The 16718-nt window shown below is 42.4% G+C and overlaps 1 protein-coding gene across 1 annotated transcript; it reads right to left on the bottom strand.

The window, feature by feature from the left end:
- Positions 1-2430: 2430 nt before the first annotated feature.
- Positions 2431-14912, bottom strand: TNFAIP6 (tumor necrosis factor, alpha-induced protein 6). Its single transcript, XM_009884024.1, has 6 exons — positions 14769-14912; positions 8734-8871; positions 7237-7398; positions 4865-5093; positions 3814-3854; positions 2431-2616 (listed from the first exon to the last, which is right to left on the bottom strand). Exons 1-6 carry the CDS (start codon positions 14860-14862, stop codon positions 2453-2455), a joined length of 828 nt encoding a protein of 275 aa, XP_009882326.1. The 5' UTR covers positions 14863-14912; the 3' UTR covers positions 2431-2452.
- Between the last annotated feature and the right edge of the window lie 1806 nt (positions 14913-16718).

Raw genomic sequence — 16718 nt, 5'->3', positions numbered from 1 at the left:
TGGGCTGCCAGCACACATTGCCATCTTGTGTTGAGCTTCTCACCCACCAACACCCCCAGGTCCTTCTCCTCAGGGCTGCTCTCCATCCCTTCTCCATCCAGCCTGGATTTGTGCTTGGGTTGCCCCGACCCACATGCAGGACCTTGCACTTGGCCTTGGTGAGCTTCATGATGCTGGCATGTGTCCACCTCTCAAGCCAAACCATTTACTGGTGACCGGAAAATAATCTCTAGGCCTCCCAGGCTGCTCAGCAGTTAGAGTAGAGCTCCAGCTCTGCAGAAACCTGCCTGCATAAACCTGAAATGCTGTCAGACCCAAATATGTGGGTCAGCGCTGTGGAATATGTACACACAGACATTTCCAGTTGTTTTTTTTGGTCTTGGATTTCCGAATGGCGGGGAAAAGCGAGCACAACAGCAAGTGCCTGTGGTCTTTGCTCCCAGCCATGGCTGCAGCACTACGCACTGCCCAATATCCGCTGCCATTGCCTCCGGGTGGGAGACGTTAGCGTGTGGCAGTGCACGGTATATCCCACCTCGCCATAAAGCCACCGAGAGGAGACAAGTGATGGATGCGTGGTGAATTACCTCAGGGCATTTGTGGGGGTAATAGGAAATAACAGCAGTGGCCACAAATCTGAAGTGCGGAGAAACCCATTTTCTCAGGGACAGAGACAGGCCTGAGCAGTAACGTTAATGGCTGAGGCTTTCTTAGTCACCCACAGGGCTTCATAGTGGCGTTGGAGATGCTTGGCTGGAGTGCCTGTCCTGGAAAGAAACTTCTTCCCCAAACAGCGTCACCCCTCTGGCCCCATGGGGGTTCTCAGACAGGCAGACATGCCCTGTACACCCCTCGGTTCTGATCCATACCAGTTCAAGACCTGTTGCTTCTCAATTAAAGAAATAAAATTAAAAAAAGCCAAAACCAAGAAAAACCCCACCCTAGGTCATAAACAAAATGTTAACTGTTCTCTTCACATATTTTCTTTATTAACAAACACTTTTGGTCATCTTGGAGAACCGGAATGACATTTTATAACGGGAGGATGTGAACAGGTTTATTCAGTCCACCCGGTGGCAGGAATAAAAAGCACCAGTAGTTTTTAGGTGTGGCTTGATCCCGTTAAACCCAGTGATACGAACTTTGTTTCCTGGTGCTCACAGGAAAAAGTAGCATTATATAAAGCATTAATAAAGTCTTGGAAATGACAGGGAAAGAAGCTGCAGCGCAAGCTGCAACATTGCTCTCCAGTACAACTGGGAAGCAGGATCGTATTCCTGATGAAATTATAACACTAAAAGCTCAAAGATTAAATAAATTTAAAGAACTGAGAATTAGAATAAATACAGCAAAGATGGGTCTTACTCGCTTAACATTCTCCTCCTCCTGTGCAAAACTCTGTCTGAGGAATTCACAATGCTCCAAACAAAAAAATAATTCACAGGAAGATTCTCAGTGGGCATTAGACTTCAGCAGATCTGGCATCAGGAAAACATTCAGCACAAAAGAAACTCTTAAAACTTATTTACTGCTTTAAATCAAGAAAAATGCTTCAAAGTCTGAAAAGTTCTCAAGAAATAAAAAGAATTCCTTGGCAACTCAGGACACGATTAAAACAGAGGTAGCTTTAATGCTGCTTCAGACTGAGGAATTTAAACTGAAGTTAAAAACATATGGAGAAGGATTTATGTTCATCAATTCAAAATAGTACAGTCTTCTTAAAACCCGTGTAAACAACATACAGCATCTCGACAGTATCTTCTGAATGGATTTGCCATCCCTCGGTTAGCAATTCCTTCTGGTGCTTCATCTCACCAGTTTTATTATCATTACCAAGTCTTTCGTTTGATTCTTTACTAGGTGAAATCAGAGAATTAAAAGGACTTGAACATCTCTTCGCTGGATGAGGAAACCCTGACAAAATTCATCGAGTAGTTTCTGATTCATCTCACAAAAAATTGTGATGATAATATAATTGATTCTGTGCTGCTCATGCTGCTTCCCAATCTTCTGACTTCAGACAATTACATGGGTGGCTGCTAGGCCATCCACAAGATGAATTTTTGTATCTTAAAAATAAGCTTACTCTAAAGGAAAATAAGGATAGAACAGCATATTACATTTAAAAATAGTTGAAACAGTCCCTCAAAAAGTTTGTTCAAATGGTGCAAGAAATGAGAAGGAGCAGTTAATATAGAAAAATAATTTTTAAATCTTTGGTAACAGTGAGTTCTTCAGATTTTTACAGTACTTGTAATGTAAAAATAGTTTTCTATTATTCATGTAAGTATATTTTATAATTTATTTCCTAGTATACTTTATTAACAAAACTTATATAAAAGCAGAAAATAAAAAGTCAGAAAAATATGAAGAAAATGTCTTATCTGAAGAAACAGCTATCTGAATTAGGTTCTAAAACATCTTTCTTAATGAGTGTATCTCGTTGCTCTGCTCACATAATACCAAATTTCCCAGATAAGAAGTTTGTTTTTCCTTGGGATGTTGTATTCTTTCCATCACTTGACTTTGAGGGCGCGTCCATAGTAATATACCTAATTTGAAAACCACCAGCAGTCACTGAGGCATCTGTTAAGAACTTCAAGGTCATAACATTGCCTGGGACAAGAAAAAGAAAAACAAAGGTTAGGTTTTTGGGTGGCACATTTCAGAATTATTTTTAAAGTGCTCTTTCTTGCTTGCTTCTGAGATCTTTAGAGCAATCCACCTGGTCTGTCTACTTCAGAGCTGTGGCCTGGGAGGATTCTCGTTCCATTGGCCCCATGGAAAACCAGGCAGATTTTCATCAGTTGTCTTTGTTTGCAGAGCCCAGAAGTTGATAAAGTTTTGCTGTACCCAGTGCTTTCTGCAAAGCATTTCCCGTTCTTTAACATGCTGCTGTGCTTCACTCTACCTGTGAAATGTCACGCTTCGTGTGTGAGCCACATCTGGCATAGAGCCTCATGGATCTCTAGGTGAGAGATCACCTCACAGGGGTGAGGCTCCTACATCACTGCCCCATGAGTGTCATCTGCTCATCTCCACCAGGCCCGTGTAAACGGGGACATCAGGGATGGCACAATTCAGCTTCGCTGTTCTCTTTCTGCTGATTACAGCTGTGGCTGGAGCATGGTAACGTGAGTTTCTGCACAGACTATCCATAGACTATCCTGGGGAACGTGGCTGCTTCCCTGCACGAGGAGCTGGCGTGACATCTGCGCTACAGCGACTTCGCGACACTTGAGCAAAGAGAGGTAAAAGTGGCTTTGATTGACATGTAATCAGACCTCGACCTGCTGTTTCAACATACACACAGAATAATGTCTATAATCGGCTTTGGAACTGTTCTTGCAATCCTTGCTCTTGAAAGGGGAAAAATTGGTGCATGAGGATTGTGTGCATAGGTAGGGCTCGGTTACCGATTGCAGATCTGCTGTACGAAAACTCCGCACCGCGTGTAGGTGTACTGCTTCTGTAAGGCCAGCAGGATGCACCCTGGTTATCTGCTAACTGGACTTTTTTTTTTCCTTCTATCTTTATTTAGAATTGCACGCTGGCAGTTTTAAATAACAGTTATGACATGAAGCAGAGATTGTGTCTTTGGCCATCTTAACCATATATTATTAGAAAGTAGGGGTAAAAGGTGATTTTGGCTGATTTTTTTTAGAATTGCACGCTGGCAGTTTTAAATAACAGTTATGACATGAAGCAGAGATTGTGTCTTTGGCCATCTTAACCATATATTATTAGAAAGTAGGGGTAAAAGGTGATTTTGGCTGATTTTTTTTTTAACCTTGAAGAGTGCAAATATATTACCTGTGCTAATGATATCATCTGGCAACTCATCTCCACAAAACCTGGAAAAAGATATAAATGGTCATGACTAAACGTTTCAGCAAATATGCCATACCCGCACCATAGAGAGACCTGCATGGAACGGTGGCTCGCAGGCCGTGCTCTCCTCTGGAGCTGTGGCTCCTGGGGCTAAATTGGTTATAGGTACGCAATAATTGCCTAAAGAATTTTTGTCATTAACTTATAGTAAGGTTTGGGGCGGGAGGGGGGAATGCAGGAAACATTTTTCAATATATGCAGGAAGTAAATGATGCAAAACAAGAAAAAGAGCAATTTGGCAAGGCGTTAAGGAAGAGAACAATGGCCCAAGGCTAAGAAAGGAAGAACATTGTCAAATTTATCTGTAAAGACAAAATAAATGGACTATATCCTTGCTTTGATATACATGATTTGTAGAGAGGATGTGAAAAGTGGCAGGAACTGGGAAGTGTTTTTATCACTTTTTCTGGTTTACTGGAAAATTGAGGTACTTCATACCAAAATACGACTGCTAAAGGACAAGCAAAAAGATGCATCAAAGAAAAGAAAGTGAAAATTAAGCAAAGAGGGAAACTAAATCTAGTAAGAGAGATGATGTACAACATTTCTTCTGTTCTGATTTTGTTAGAAAGTATTGTACTTCTGAAGCAAAAAGTAATTTAAATTAAATACATTTCTGCTAACAGTTTGCCTCCCTCCTTTCAATTAAAGCAAATACAAAATACTGTTTGAGATTGCTAGGAGTTCTTCCTGGAAAATGAAAGAGAATTAAGATAAGCAGCTAACTAAAAAGTCTTGCAGCTTTCTTTCATGTAATTTAACAAAGCAGAAAGGGGCAAAGCGCAATTCTCTGAAACACTTTACAGGCCTGCGTTAATGACACTAAAGTAAATTGCCAGGAACGGTAAGTCAGGTACTATTGCTACAGAGGTGGTAATTGGATAAGGCAATAGAGTGTTCTTCTGAAGTTATGTTCTGGGGAAAAAAGTTAAATCATTTGATTATTTGCATATTAAAGCTGGAATTGCTTTACCTGCCCACAAAGCCATTGATATCATCATAGCTATCATAGATTTCCAAGAAATCAGCCATACAAGCAGTGTCATCTTCAACATCAAACTCTAGAAACTGTAGATGAATACGTTGTCCATACTTTACTCTAATATGCCAGTAGCAAATTTGCTCATTTTCATACTCATTTGGGTAGCCCGGTGACTTAAAAACATGTTTTGAATCTGTGAAGACTCCACCACATTCTTTTCCTAAGAGAAAAATAAAAACATCAGAGTTTAACTATTCATTCTGGATATGGCTATGGTTTAAATCTTTGTGCGCTTTGACCTAGTAGATCTGTAGAAAATCACATTGGAATACCCAGTGTGATAGCACTTTTCATATATTTAAGCACTCAGCATTCACAAGAAATGTCAGTCATTGCTAGCTTTTGGGAGTGGGTATTTTGGAAACAAGAGGCATGATCCAAAACTCACTGAACTCAGAGGAAAAGGTTTCATTGACTTCAGTGGACTTTGGGCCAGACCTAAGTGTTCTATGTAAAAGGCATTTGAGGTTTCTGGTTATGTCAAACTGTAAGCTTTACAGCTGTACTTGCAAGTCACCCCGGCATTCAGTTTCATCCCTTCTTCTTCAAAAACCTCTTGAAAGTGTGTCTTCCACAAGAAAACTCAGAAAGGCTAGTGATCACGCACATTCCATTGTACTCCTGTTATTGCGGCAGCTCTTCACTCCCTTTGGAATGTCTCCTTTGGGACGAAAACCACTCATTCCAGTTTGATTCAGTGGCCATTTGAACTTTACCGGCTCCCTGACAGTGGGACAAACAAATCTGGGGACCCCGCATGGCCTGATTTTAGGATTTGTCATAGTTGCCCGAGTTCAGACCTGGTACTTTCTAAGGGTGATTCAGGGCTCCTGAGTTAGGAGCCTTAAGCTGGATAGTGTGATTAACCCTTTTCGACCTGCACATTGTCCACGAGTCGTGTACTTTTCAGCTCCAGCTCATTGCTAGGTTGGATGTAGATTTCAAACACGAAAAGAGTTCCACAAGTTCCTCTTGACATCTTTAGCACCCTAGAGAAGAGCACAGCCTCAGTTCAAGCAGAGATTTGTCTTTGTTCCCCCAGGCTGCTTGTCTCCCACCTGCAAGCAGACAACTCCGCCAGGCGTTGTAGCAGACTGTCCATCAAGCCTGAATACATATCCTTTATGGGGGTGGCTCAGGCTGCTGAGTGTTGGCAATTCTGGTTTCCTTTTGTCATCTGACCAAACAGTGCATTTGGAAAGTAACTGCCTCTCAGCCCAGAGTTGAGGGCTGACGAAGGAGAAAGTCGGGCCGACAGCTTACGGTGCAGTAATAAGGGATGCAGTAGTCTCTCTTGCAGTTCTCTTTGTATACTGAACATCTGTGAACGTCCCCCGCCCCACAGAGCTATTTGATTAACAACTGCCCCGCTAACATAAACAAGCTCAAGCCCTCTGAGCACAAACAAAATGTGCACAGCTGTAACGACGTCACGGACAACTCCAAATTTTGGCTCTGCCAGGCAGGGTAGTCCACTTGGAGTTGTAGGAGAGCCAAGCGGTGCACAAAGTTAAGCTTCGCTTTTCTTGGTGCCTACTTTCTCTGTCTTCCCTGCTATATAAAGTGATATCAAGCTAAACTGAAACAGCGGCCGTGTCAATGTTGCAGTCATCTGCAGTGTAGTGAACGAGAGATGTCCCATATGTGGTGGAGTCTCGTCAGTCATGTCTGAACCATGTGGAGACCCACTTTTCTCCATCTAGTCACATGTGCGCACACGCACACACACATGGGACTGCTGGCAGCTGGATCTGCCAGGTGTTTCAGTCCCAGACAAGGCACGCGTTTTCAAAAGTTGTTCTAGCTCAGGCACAAGAAAGAAGGAATAAGGGTAAACACTAATTTTAGCCTGTTTATGGGCAAATTATCTGGAAAATGGTTCCCATGTTAAAGACCGCAGATTAGTTATTTAAATGAAATTGCAGGCTAAATGTGAACACTCTTACAGAAAACAAGACATTCACACATCCCATTGGAAATATTACTTACCTTTTTAATCAAAACCAGCCTATCACTACATTTTTAGTTTCTGAAAGGACTTTGCTTAGGCCCAGTTATGTATGGTACAACGCGGTGCAGAGACACTGAGCGCTGAGCGAGCCAGATCGGCTATAGGTAATGGCAGAGGGGGCTTGGTGCGAGGCTCCGAATAAATTTGTATCAATAAGGCCCTCTCCTCAGACAGCGTATTTATGGTACTGAAGCTAACTCAAGCAGAGCCGGCGTGCCTTTGCACAGCCAGATAGCATGGCGTGTGGTCACAGTCTTAGACCCGAAGAGCAATGGGTTGTTTTTAAACACACCGTTAGGGTTGTAGCAGTAGGCATCCCATCTCTCGCTTCTGTTGAGGCGAATCCCGTAATCAACGATACCGGTTTTTCCAAAGCCACAGTTGGCTCCGGCTTTCACTATGGGATAACCAACTCTGCCCTTTGCCATCCAGCCAGCAGCACACACGTGGAAACCTGCAACAGGCACAAAATGCGACATGGATGAGATAAATCAGTCCTAGGCAAGGCTCTCTGCTTTTTTATTTACGTAAGGAAAGTCTTACTCAAGCTGATCAATGACTTGGGTGTAATTGGCCTAAGGGAAATTGAACTACAGGAAAGAACAGTGCTTTGAGAGGATAATTTTGAACACAGAATATTAAAATTGCATTGTATTCTCCGCAATATGATTATTAGTTTTTCATTTGAAAACAAAAATCAAATGCAGATGGACTATATATTTTGCCGGGTTGTGAGTTTTAAGTGCTGTACCAGCATTTGTAATCAAATTATATATTGGAGGAGTTATATAAATGTGTTCTTTGTTTCACTTTTGAAGTCATACAAGTTTGCTCAATCATATCTCAAGAGTTTGCAGCATTAAGTTCTGAGAGTGAATAAAATACTACATACAAAAGACAGCTAAGAAAACAAAGATTTTACTTAAAATACTTTCCATTTAAATTTAAATACCTGAAAAGCCTCAAGTATTTCTTGCTAAACAAAACAATCCTGTTAATGCATTTTGTGGCTGAGAACTTAAAAACAATATCCAAACAATGCAATGTTATTTACTGTCTGATAGAGACCAATTCAATGTTTTCACCGAGATGAACTGGAACATATTTGTGGCGCCCTCGGACTACAAGCTACTCAGAAGAGACAAAAGTACCCTTTTTACATGTGTGCTGGTGCTGAGAGCCAGCTTCTGACTCAACGGCATAGCCTGCAAATTTCTAGAGTGGAGGATATTTTCCATTGTTTTCCCAATGCTCTGAATGAATTAATAATTTCTTATTAGGAATCAGATAGAAATACATTACAGCCCTCACTCAGCTCCAATTTTCACTCCCAGCATGCCACTCACTCTCCCTCAGAGCAATATGGCTGGAATAAATATTATGACATATTGACTGATGAGATGAAAAATAGCAGTGCACATTTATGATAGAACCTCCCTGGGGACAAACGCCTTCCCCTGCAGCCCCCAGGTGCTGTATCTGGGGAGGTACCATTGCTTCCCAGCTCAGCCAGACGGCTCTCTGCCGGGTGCTGCTGGTTCTGGGACTGTGCTGCACCCAGAGCTCAGGGGGATGCGTAGCACTGTGTGCAGATGTTATCCCCGACAGCTCTGTAGGTCGCGCAGTCATGCTCTGTTACTGAGGGGGGAAATTGCATGCGACTTGGGCAAAAATCCAGGGAGTTTACAAGTCTCCTGGTCCCAGAGTTCATAACATTCATGAAAATACCAGACTGGCAACTTTATGAATAAGCGACATGAAGAGCAAACAGCCACGATGTTTTTCAAACCTATTTTTCTTGCCGCCTCCAGCTGCTGATACGTGGCTAGATGTCCTCCCTCGTATTCACAGACCGCTTTTGCTTCTGCATAGGTGAGCTGGTACTTCCCAGAGCGTGACTCCCTGTGATACACTCCTGCTGCTCGTTCTGTGGGACCAAAGCAAGAAACGATTTCAGTATTGTATCCCAGCTGGCCCACCCCCTGGGGTGCTCTCACCGCCTCCACCAGTTTCCCCAAGACCTACACTTTGGGCTACTGGCCAGGTGAGACGAGAAACAAAATGTTCAGCTAGTGGCTGTGCCACTTGGAAAGCATCAGGAAAATATGTCCCTCCCAACCCAAAGACATGTTTTTGCAACCCAAAGGTATGTTTTTTCTTTGGGAGAAGTTTTGAACAACAGAGCTAGTCAGAGCTTGGTGAGTTTTTGAACAACAGAAAATCAACAAACGCAGGGAAGGACTCCCCGAGGACTACTCAGAAGGCAGTAGTTATGGGAACGATCGGCTGGTGTCAGCATCACTAGTTCCGTGTATCCTATCTGACTCAGGGGAAGTTCCTTCTGGATTGCTATCACAGCACAGTCTGGGATGTAACTTTAAGTGCCTTTGTTAGATGAATCAGAGCTTTGTTTTGAATCTCCAGAGAAGTTAAATCAGAGCTACTTGGACAGAGGAGAGGCAGAAACTGCAGGGAATAAAAATGTGAAATAAAAATATCTGAGCTTGTGTCACAAAGGGCAGGACCAGAACAATTGCTGGCTGACATTTTTGCTGCACACAAATTTAATACACTTTCTTAATTATTTTTTTCTTTACTGTTGCACGTAAAATATAAAGCAGCTTTCCAGGGAAACCTAGAAACCGTCAGTACTACTAAAAGTTGTATAATCTTTTCATGTTTCACTTGTCTGATGCCATATGTATAGAAATCTGTCTCAGAACCGATCTGCATACTTAATATGAATGGTATTTTTGTTTAGATGTTTCTTATATTTAGTATAATCTGAGAGAAATGGCTGCCTGTAGCTATCACTAGTCAACATGACTGAAAAAAGACGTGAAACAGGAAGCATTTTTTACAGTAGTTATTTGTACCATGGGAAAAAAAGAATGTCTTTTCTAGGGACATACTTAGAGTCAGTAGTTTTGGCTAGGTTAGGATATTTTTTAAAAAAAACATGGTCACCACTGAATTGTGGTTAGCAATGGTGAGAACCCTTATTAGACAGAGAATGACGTTTGCCAATGTGGTTTTTGGACCCACAGTCACTGGCCTCGCGCCCAGTGAAGTAAATGATATTGCTGACAATAGTCTCAGAAGACTGAGAGCTGCTTTCTGTAACATCGCTGGGAATGTCACTGGCATGGGCATGGGATAACATATATTCCCTGGAAAAACCTTTCCGAAGAAGCCAGTTCCATTGCAAAGAAAAGTCACAACAACTAACAGCTGTGGAATAATGGTATGCTATATTAAAAAAAAAAATATCTATTTTAATTAAAAATTTATTCATAGGAAGTATTATTTTTCATTCATTCAATAGTCTATCATGTCTAACCTGATCAATCCACTCACTGCTTCTTTATGGTATGATTGTACTGGATTCATCTGCCTGAATTGAAAATTTGAGCACTCCAGAAAAGAGCGCACCGTTTAGCCTCACTGCGCACCCAGGGGACAGCCTGGAACTGACCTTACTGACCACTGCAGCTCACAGGGAAATTAACTGAAAGGTGAATTGAAAACCACAGATTGTAGTCCTCGGGGTTAGCCGAGCTGCCCCACCTACACCGAGTCAAAGAAGAAGGGGCAGCTGAATTCTAAGGTTTGGCACCTTTGCAAAGGTGACCAGTCAGAGCCAAAGCAAGAGCAATATTAAAGCTTATTGGCAGTGATGTTTGCTGGTAAAAGCCTCCATCGCTCCGGCAGCCACCTTTGCGAGACCCACCCTGTTCCTCCCCTGGAACTGCTGCTGGATGTACCACCGGGGATTCATGGAGAATCGCCACCACTCGGACTCATCGCTCTTGGAGATGACAGTAAAAACTTATCACTTTTAGTTGTTGTTCTGACTTTTTCATGTGGCAATATTGTTTTCAAATCTTATCCCTCAAAAGCTATCTACCCCCACTTATTGATGCCAAAATGTCCCTGGGGACAGGCATCGCATTTTTCAGAATATTGCTGGAAAGATCTGCTCTCCACAGTTCCCGCGAGAGCTGCTCTACCAATGGCAGCACCACCGAGTCTTCATGCAACCTCTTGGTGGGTGGTGTTACCCTGCTGAGAGCAGTCACCCATCTGCATCTCTGTTACTCCTTTGTAACATGACAAAAGTAGCCTTTGGAAAGATAGACCACACACATGTACTCCACCAAGCTTTGAGATTTGATGCTGTCTTGGTGTGTCACAGTTTAATGATAGAGTATTCCCTAACAGTATATCCTAATTAACTGATCAGATCTTTCACAGGCATTTTTTCCCCCCTCCCTTTTAATTCCATTAGGGGCTGTGCAGGAAGATAAATTGCATCAGCAAAACCAGACCTAGGTCAAAGCATTGTATTTATTAACTATTAATATGCACTTACATATTTATGTGTCTGTATATGTATATACAAATATACACATATTCACAGTCATATCTGAACACACACACTATTGGTCTTTATGGAGGCGATATCATGGCCACGTAGATAAACCTGCATGAAATTTTGTTTTCACTTGCAAGCACAAGCGCACGCCTACCGCTGTAAATGCACACCGTTCACATACCATGGGCACAGCACTACACAGTACGACACGTCCCAGCCTCAGCTCGGCACCTTCTCTGATGGGGGATTCTGCTTGAAAGCTCTTCTCTTTATCTGACCTGCCTGAAATCTCTTCCTGGACAACAGCGAGAGCTCTCAGCAAAGTTCTTTCTTTCTTCGCCTGGAAACCTGTGTATTGGGACTGTTCTCTCAGGGATCTCTCCACCCACTTTTCTTCTTTGGTTCTTACTCAAAAGAACATGCGTTACACAGCTGACAGGACGTGTTTCCTCCAACTCACATTTCTTAAAATCTCTCCTCGAAGTCCAGAAACAGCAGGATCCTGCAAGGACGGTGACCCTCTACTCACCCACAGCAGTAGGAGATGGTAATATGTAGCCAATCTCTTCTGCACAAACACAATAAGAATGAGATTTGGCCTAATACAGTTCCCTCAATATGCATGACACAAATACTAAATATTAAATAAAAAGAAATGTTTAACTTTTAAGCAGAGGATGGCCATGTAGAGTTACTGGCACGGGCCTCTGCTAACGCACACAGTTATACTCAGAGTACTGCACCAAATGGGGTAGGTATGGCCCCTAAACCACACTGACACACGGTGTGCGAACGGGGATGAAATTCGGAACACAAGAAGCGCAGCAGCTGTCCTGGGAAACCCACTTTGTGGCACTAAGAAGTGGCACTCGAATAAATGTATGAGCATATTTGGGCAAGACGACTCCGATCCTCTCATCAGTTTACAATAAACCTTTGGGCATAATACGCCTGCGTCAAAAATGAGCAACAATAAAATTCCATTCACACAAGAAAGACACTAACAGGAAGGCGATAGTCAGCTGCAGCAGGACTGCCTGCTTATTGAGAAAACAAAAGATGCTTTGTAACAAGAAAAAAAGTAAAAGACGAGCATTTCTAGACTGGCATTAATTGAAGATTTCATATTTGTGCTAATGATTTGTTGAGGAAGAAAGGTAAAATGCAAAACTCTCTTCATTTTCAATTTAGTCTTGATAGTGCTTTATCAGAAGAAGAGGAGATAAGCAAAGCTCAGATGTCATTGGGCATTCCTAGCCTTTATTCAGGGGAGAGGGTCTTGCTTTAACACCCCTGCATATGAGTATGAGATCGGGGTTACCTGTTTTACAGTTCAAGGTACGCTTTTTTTTTTTTTTTTAAATACAAAGATGCATTAATTGCATGGCTGTGATTTTGCCAAATTTTTCTTCATTTATATATAATGTCACTGAATTCCATTGGTAATTCAATTAACTGCATTTTGAGGTTTGTTTCGATAATTGTACTGCTGTAGTTACACTAGATGGTGCATTTCTAAAGGAGCTTCAACAGAGTCCTGGAGATAAGAAAGCAGAGTAGTAATTTCAGCGTCACACTGTGCTTCCAGATTTTGCATGTGTTTGTTTATTTAGAGCAAGTCATAAGTTTTCACCTCACGGTTTATATTTATTTACTCTCATGGTAAATGCTAAAGGTTGTAGCAAAACATAATTTGATTATGCATTCCAGTTTACTCTCTGTTTCTTCATTTTAAAGAAATGGAATTTTTTTCTTCAAATTGACTTCAGTTCATAAAACTGCTGAAATGATCACTGTTATCACAAATTCACATTTATGTTACAGAAGCCCTTAAAGGCAACATCCAGGGTGGCTGGTTGCAGCAGTTGTGGATATGCCAATATTGGCAAATAAAACACCCAGGACCATGAGTGCAAGTGGCACGGTGTGTGCCTGAGCTCTCTTCCCCGGCACCAGGGTGGTCTCACCCAGGGACAGTCCGTGGCCCGGCTCTCCCGGGAGCTGCACTGGAGTACTCTCTAGAAAACCACCAGCTGGCTGAGAGCAAAACTGTGTCAAGGAGTGCGAGAATGGTTAAACCACAGACAGGACCTGTGCATGGCCATGTACTTGTCACTTGTGCAGGGACAGCCTGTATCGGCTACAGAAAAAGAGGGCCTGACTCAGCAATCCCCTTTGCTCATTGCTGCCACCACGTCCCTTCCTATAGGAGAATACCCATCACAGCCTGTACCAAATTCAGCTTCTCTGCCCCTGCTATCAGGGCTTTACATAGCCTCAGTCCTACTTATCTTATGTGTCTCTTTCCTGTTATTCCAGCCGAGAATACAAACGTCACTTGTATCTCACACAAACCTCTTCTCTGTTGTCGTTTTTTTGAATCGCAGCCCCTTGAGGTGGTGCATGAAGCTGCCAAACTGTCCTCCCTCAGCTCTCCCCAACCTGAGCACCTTCAGCAACTATGGGACACAGCAGGCGCGTTCCAAGTTTAGAAGGAAAGAGAAGTCATTAAAAACGTGCAGTCAAATGGAAAACAATATAGATCACTTCTCCTTCTCATTTACGTTCCTGTTAGTTTACACGGTCCTCTGAGAAGGGACCGGAGTCACGTGGTTGCTGCATCAGCTAATAGAGCGTGGCCCCAATCCCGCAGGAAACATCTATGCGCAACAGAAACGTGCACCGGCTACAGGAGTGCCTTAGAATCCTTAAAGAAATACACAACATTCTAGAGAGGATAAAGGAATTTGTAAATACGTGTCTAAAAATGGGAGCACTCAGTGCATGTGTTTGTTTTGGCATCCTTTATGTGACTGTATTCTGAATATCTTTTTCTGTTGTATTGGATAATTATAAAGATCTATAAAAGAACTCTAAGAGCTATTTAAACCTACTTGAAGTGTAAGAAACTATTCCCACAGCATTTTCTATACGCCTTTTGGAATCTTCTCTCCACTGTTTAATGATGTGAACAAACCAACGGCCAAAACATATACATTTCTGTACTTTCCGAGGAACCTAGGAAACATTACTGCTATTATTTCCAGATCATTTAGTTTCATATGTAGGACCCCAGGCATTTGAAGTATGTTCATGCAGAAAGTAATTCATTCCTTTGGCAAATGATTCTTTTCATATTCGTTTTCCTTCGTGAGAAGCAACTACTCTTTAACGCTGTTTTCACTTTACCTCATGCTGTAGGAAAATACATTCAGATGAAATATGCCATAACTACTTTTCCCTGCACTTCAGAGAAATAGTAAAAATAGTAATACGCTCCTAAGGACAAAACTTACAGTCACTACTCAGTTAAAATGACAAAATAACCAAAGGATTTTGCTAACATTAATGCATAGCTCACTTTTGTACTGCTAGGTGCTCATTTTTATACTGTTAGGTAAACACAGTGACTGTTGCAGCAAAACATTCATGATTAAATTATTTCTTACCTAACCAAATGGAGTTATGCAGCACTCCGTCCTTGAATCCCCATGCTTGAGCCTTGTCCCACAGCAGGGCAGAAAAGAAAATTAGTGCAATCATCTCTTCTGAACTATTAGGCTGTAAATATTCCCTGTTAAAATACTCAGGGTAACCTCTGCTAGCTGCTGGCTAGATCCTATTGAAACATCTGGTAGCCAGATCTTAAATAGTGCTTTCAGCTGTGAGGTCAGCAAGCCTGCTCCAATTGTGCTTGCTGTAGTATTATTACACAATTAAATGTGATGTCTGCAGTCGTCCATGTGACTCACTTTTGGCTCTCTTGATTCCCAGCGTGTCCAAGAAACCATTCTATCCCTCACTACTGCAGCACACATGAACACTTTTCAAGCCAAAGTCTGTTCATTCTTCAGCACTCACTGTCTTGAAATTCCATAAAACAATAAAACTAATAACCAGTCTATCTGCTTATAGTGTTTCTAGTCACACCATTTACAGGACCAAAGAGAATCATACATACTGCCTCTCACTCTCATTTAAGCACTATGTTCTTTCATATATAATTTGGATTTAATTTCACAGTGACCCAATCAATGAAAAAATGTAAGGAGAATATTTTGCATTGGCTATTTGAATTCAGTTTCGCTACATGGAATCTGTAATTGCAAGTCAGGCTCCCAGATCAGCATAAAACTGCAAGTGTCAAAAACAGATGCTCTTTGTTCTGCAAGTGGGAAATAAAGCTAAAATCTTCCCCTCCAAACCACAGTTTAAAATCTGATTCATAGCGTGACAGCTGTCTGCCTGTCTTCCCTTCTGGCTGAAAGTGAATACTGCAGCTGCTCCTTGTGGATGAGTGGGAGAGTAGAAAGGGGGAAAGATGAGAGTATGGAAAATGGTCTGGTGCTCCACACTCCTGAGCAGCCATTGGAAGACTCCGCTCTCCAGTTCTGATAGCATTCATAACTTCTGAGTCAGGAGCTACAGAAAAAGTTGTGCTCATGGCCACGAACACAATCAAATCAAAATAAATGAAAAGGAAAGGGTGGAGGACTCTGTGCCTACTCAAAAAATATTTTACATAGATGACTGTTGAACCAATGAGGAAGACAGCCTTCATCAAGCCAGTCTTAACATAAAGTGATGAAAGCCTAGCTACCCTGCATGCACAGACACACACCTGTATTCCTCCCACCTACAACCAGACAGATGCTGAAGGGGAGAGTTGTGGGGCAACAGAGTTGAGAGAGCCCCTTTCCCCCACATCAGAGTATCAAGGCACCTGCCACTAAAATTCCGATGTGGAAGAGGAATTCCGAGGAGAGCAAACCCGTTCTTCCAATAAAGTTCACCTATAGTACCTTCCTGCTGCGCACACCTATGCCTTACCCATTCCAGTTTGAACCTGTGGTGTGCAGCAGTAGGTGTACAATGTATACATGTCTTCTCGCTCCTGACACAGCTCATGTGCACCCTGATGTCAAGGCCTGGCACTGGGACTTTCCACCCGGGTGTCCCAGAAAGCTGATGACAGCCCACTGGCTCCCTCTGACCAGCCTGGGACATTCCAGGCTCAGTGGCTTATTGTCCTCTTTCCTGCCACGCTAGTGAGCTACCACACAGCGGGATGCTGGGACCAGGGATGTTGCCTGCCAGTCTATGCACCAGTTTCTACCACACTGCTCATCCACCACGTGTTACAGCTCCTCTGTCAGTGAAACAAGAAAGCAATCCAGGGACTTGTCTCACTGCATAGAGGTAGGAGCTCTACTCTGTTTCTTCTTCCTAGATACAAGGATTGGTGCTTTAGTTGTACGTGCTTTCTACTTTAATGCCCAATAGATAAGAGTCCAAGCTTTTTGAATGAGACCTAATTCAACATTATTCTGTGAAAGTGCATGGGTAGAGGTCTGTTGCTTTCTAAACATCAATATCCAAGACATGTATCTGAGGTTACC

This window comes from Charadrius vociferus, unplaced genomic scaffold, assembly GCF_000708025.1.
Source record: "Charadrius vociferus isolate BGI_N301 unplaced genomic scaffold, ASM70802v2 scaffold434, whole genome shotgun sequence".
NCBI lineage: Eukaryota > Metazoa > Chordata > Aves > Charadriiformes > Charadriidae > Charadrius > Charadrius vociferus.
Note: the sequence above shows the minus strand (reverse complement) of the source record. Positions and strands in the feature narration are given on the sequence as shown.

What these genes read in the sequence shown, in the direction of transcription:
- TNFAIP6 (XM_009884024.1), bottom strand. Translation starts at nt 14,862, where the DNA reads ATGATTGCACTAATTTTCTTTTCTGCCCTGCTGTGGGACAAGGCTCAA. An exon ending in CTACTGCTACAACCCTAACG is followed by an intron (nt 5,094 to 7,236) that starts GTGTGTTTAAAA and finishes TTTTTCTCTTAG; the next exon opens with GAAAAGAATGTGGTGGAGTC. An exon ending in AGATGATATCATTAGCACAG is followed by an intron (nt 2,617 to 3,813) that starts GTAATATATTTG and finishes TTCTTGTCCCAG; the next exon opens with GCAATGTTATGACCTTGAAG.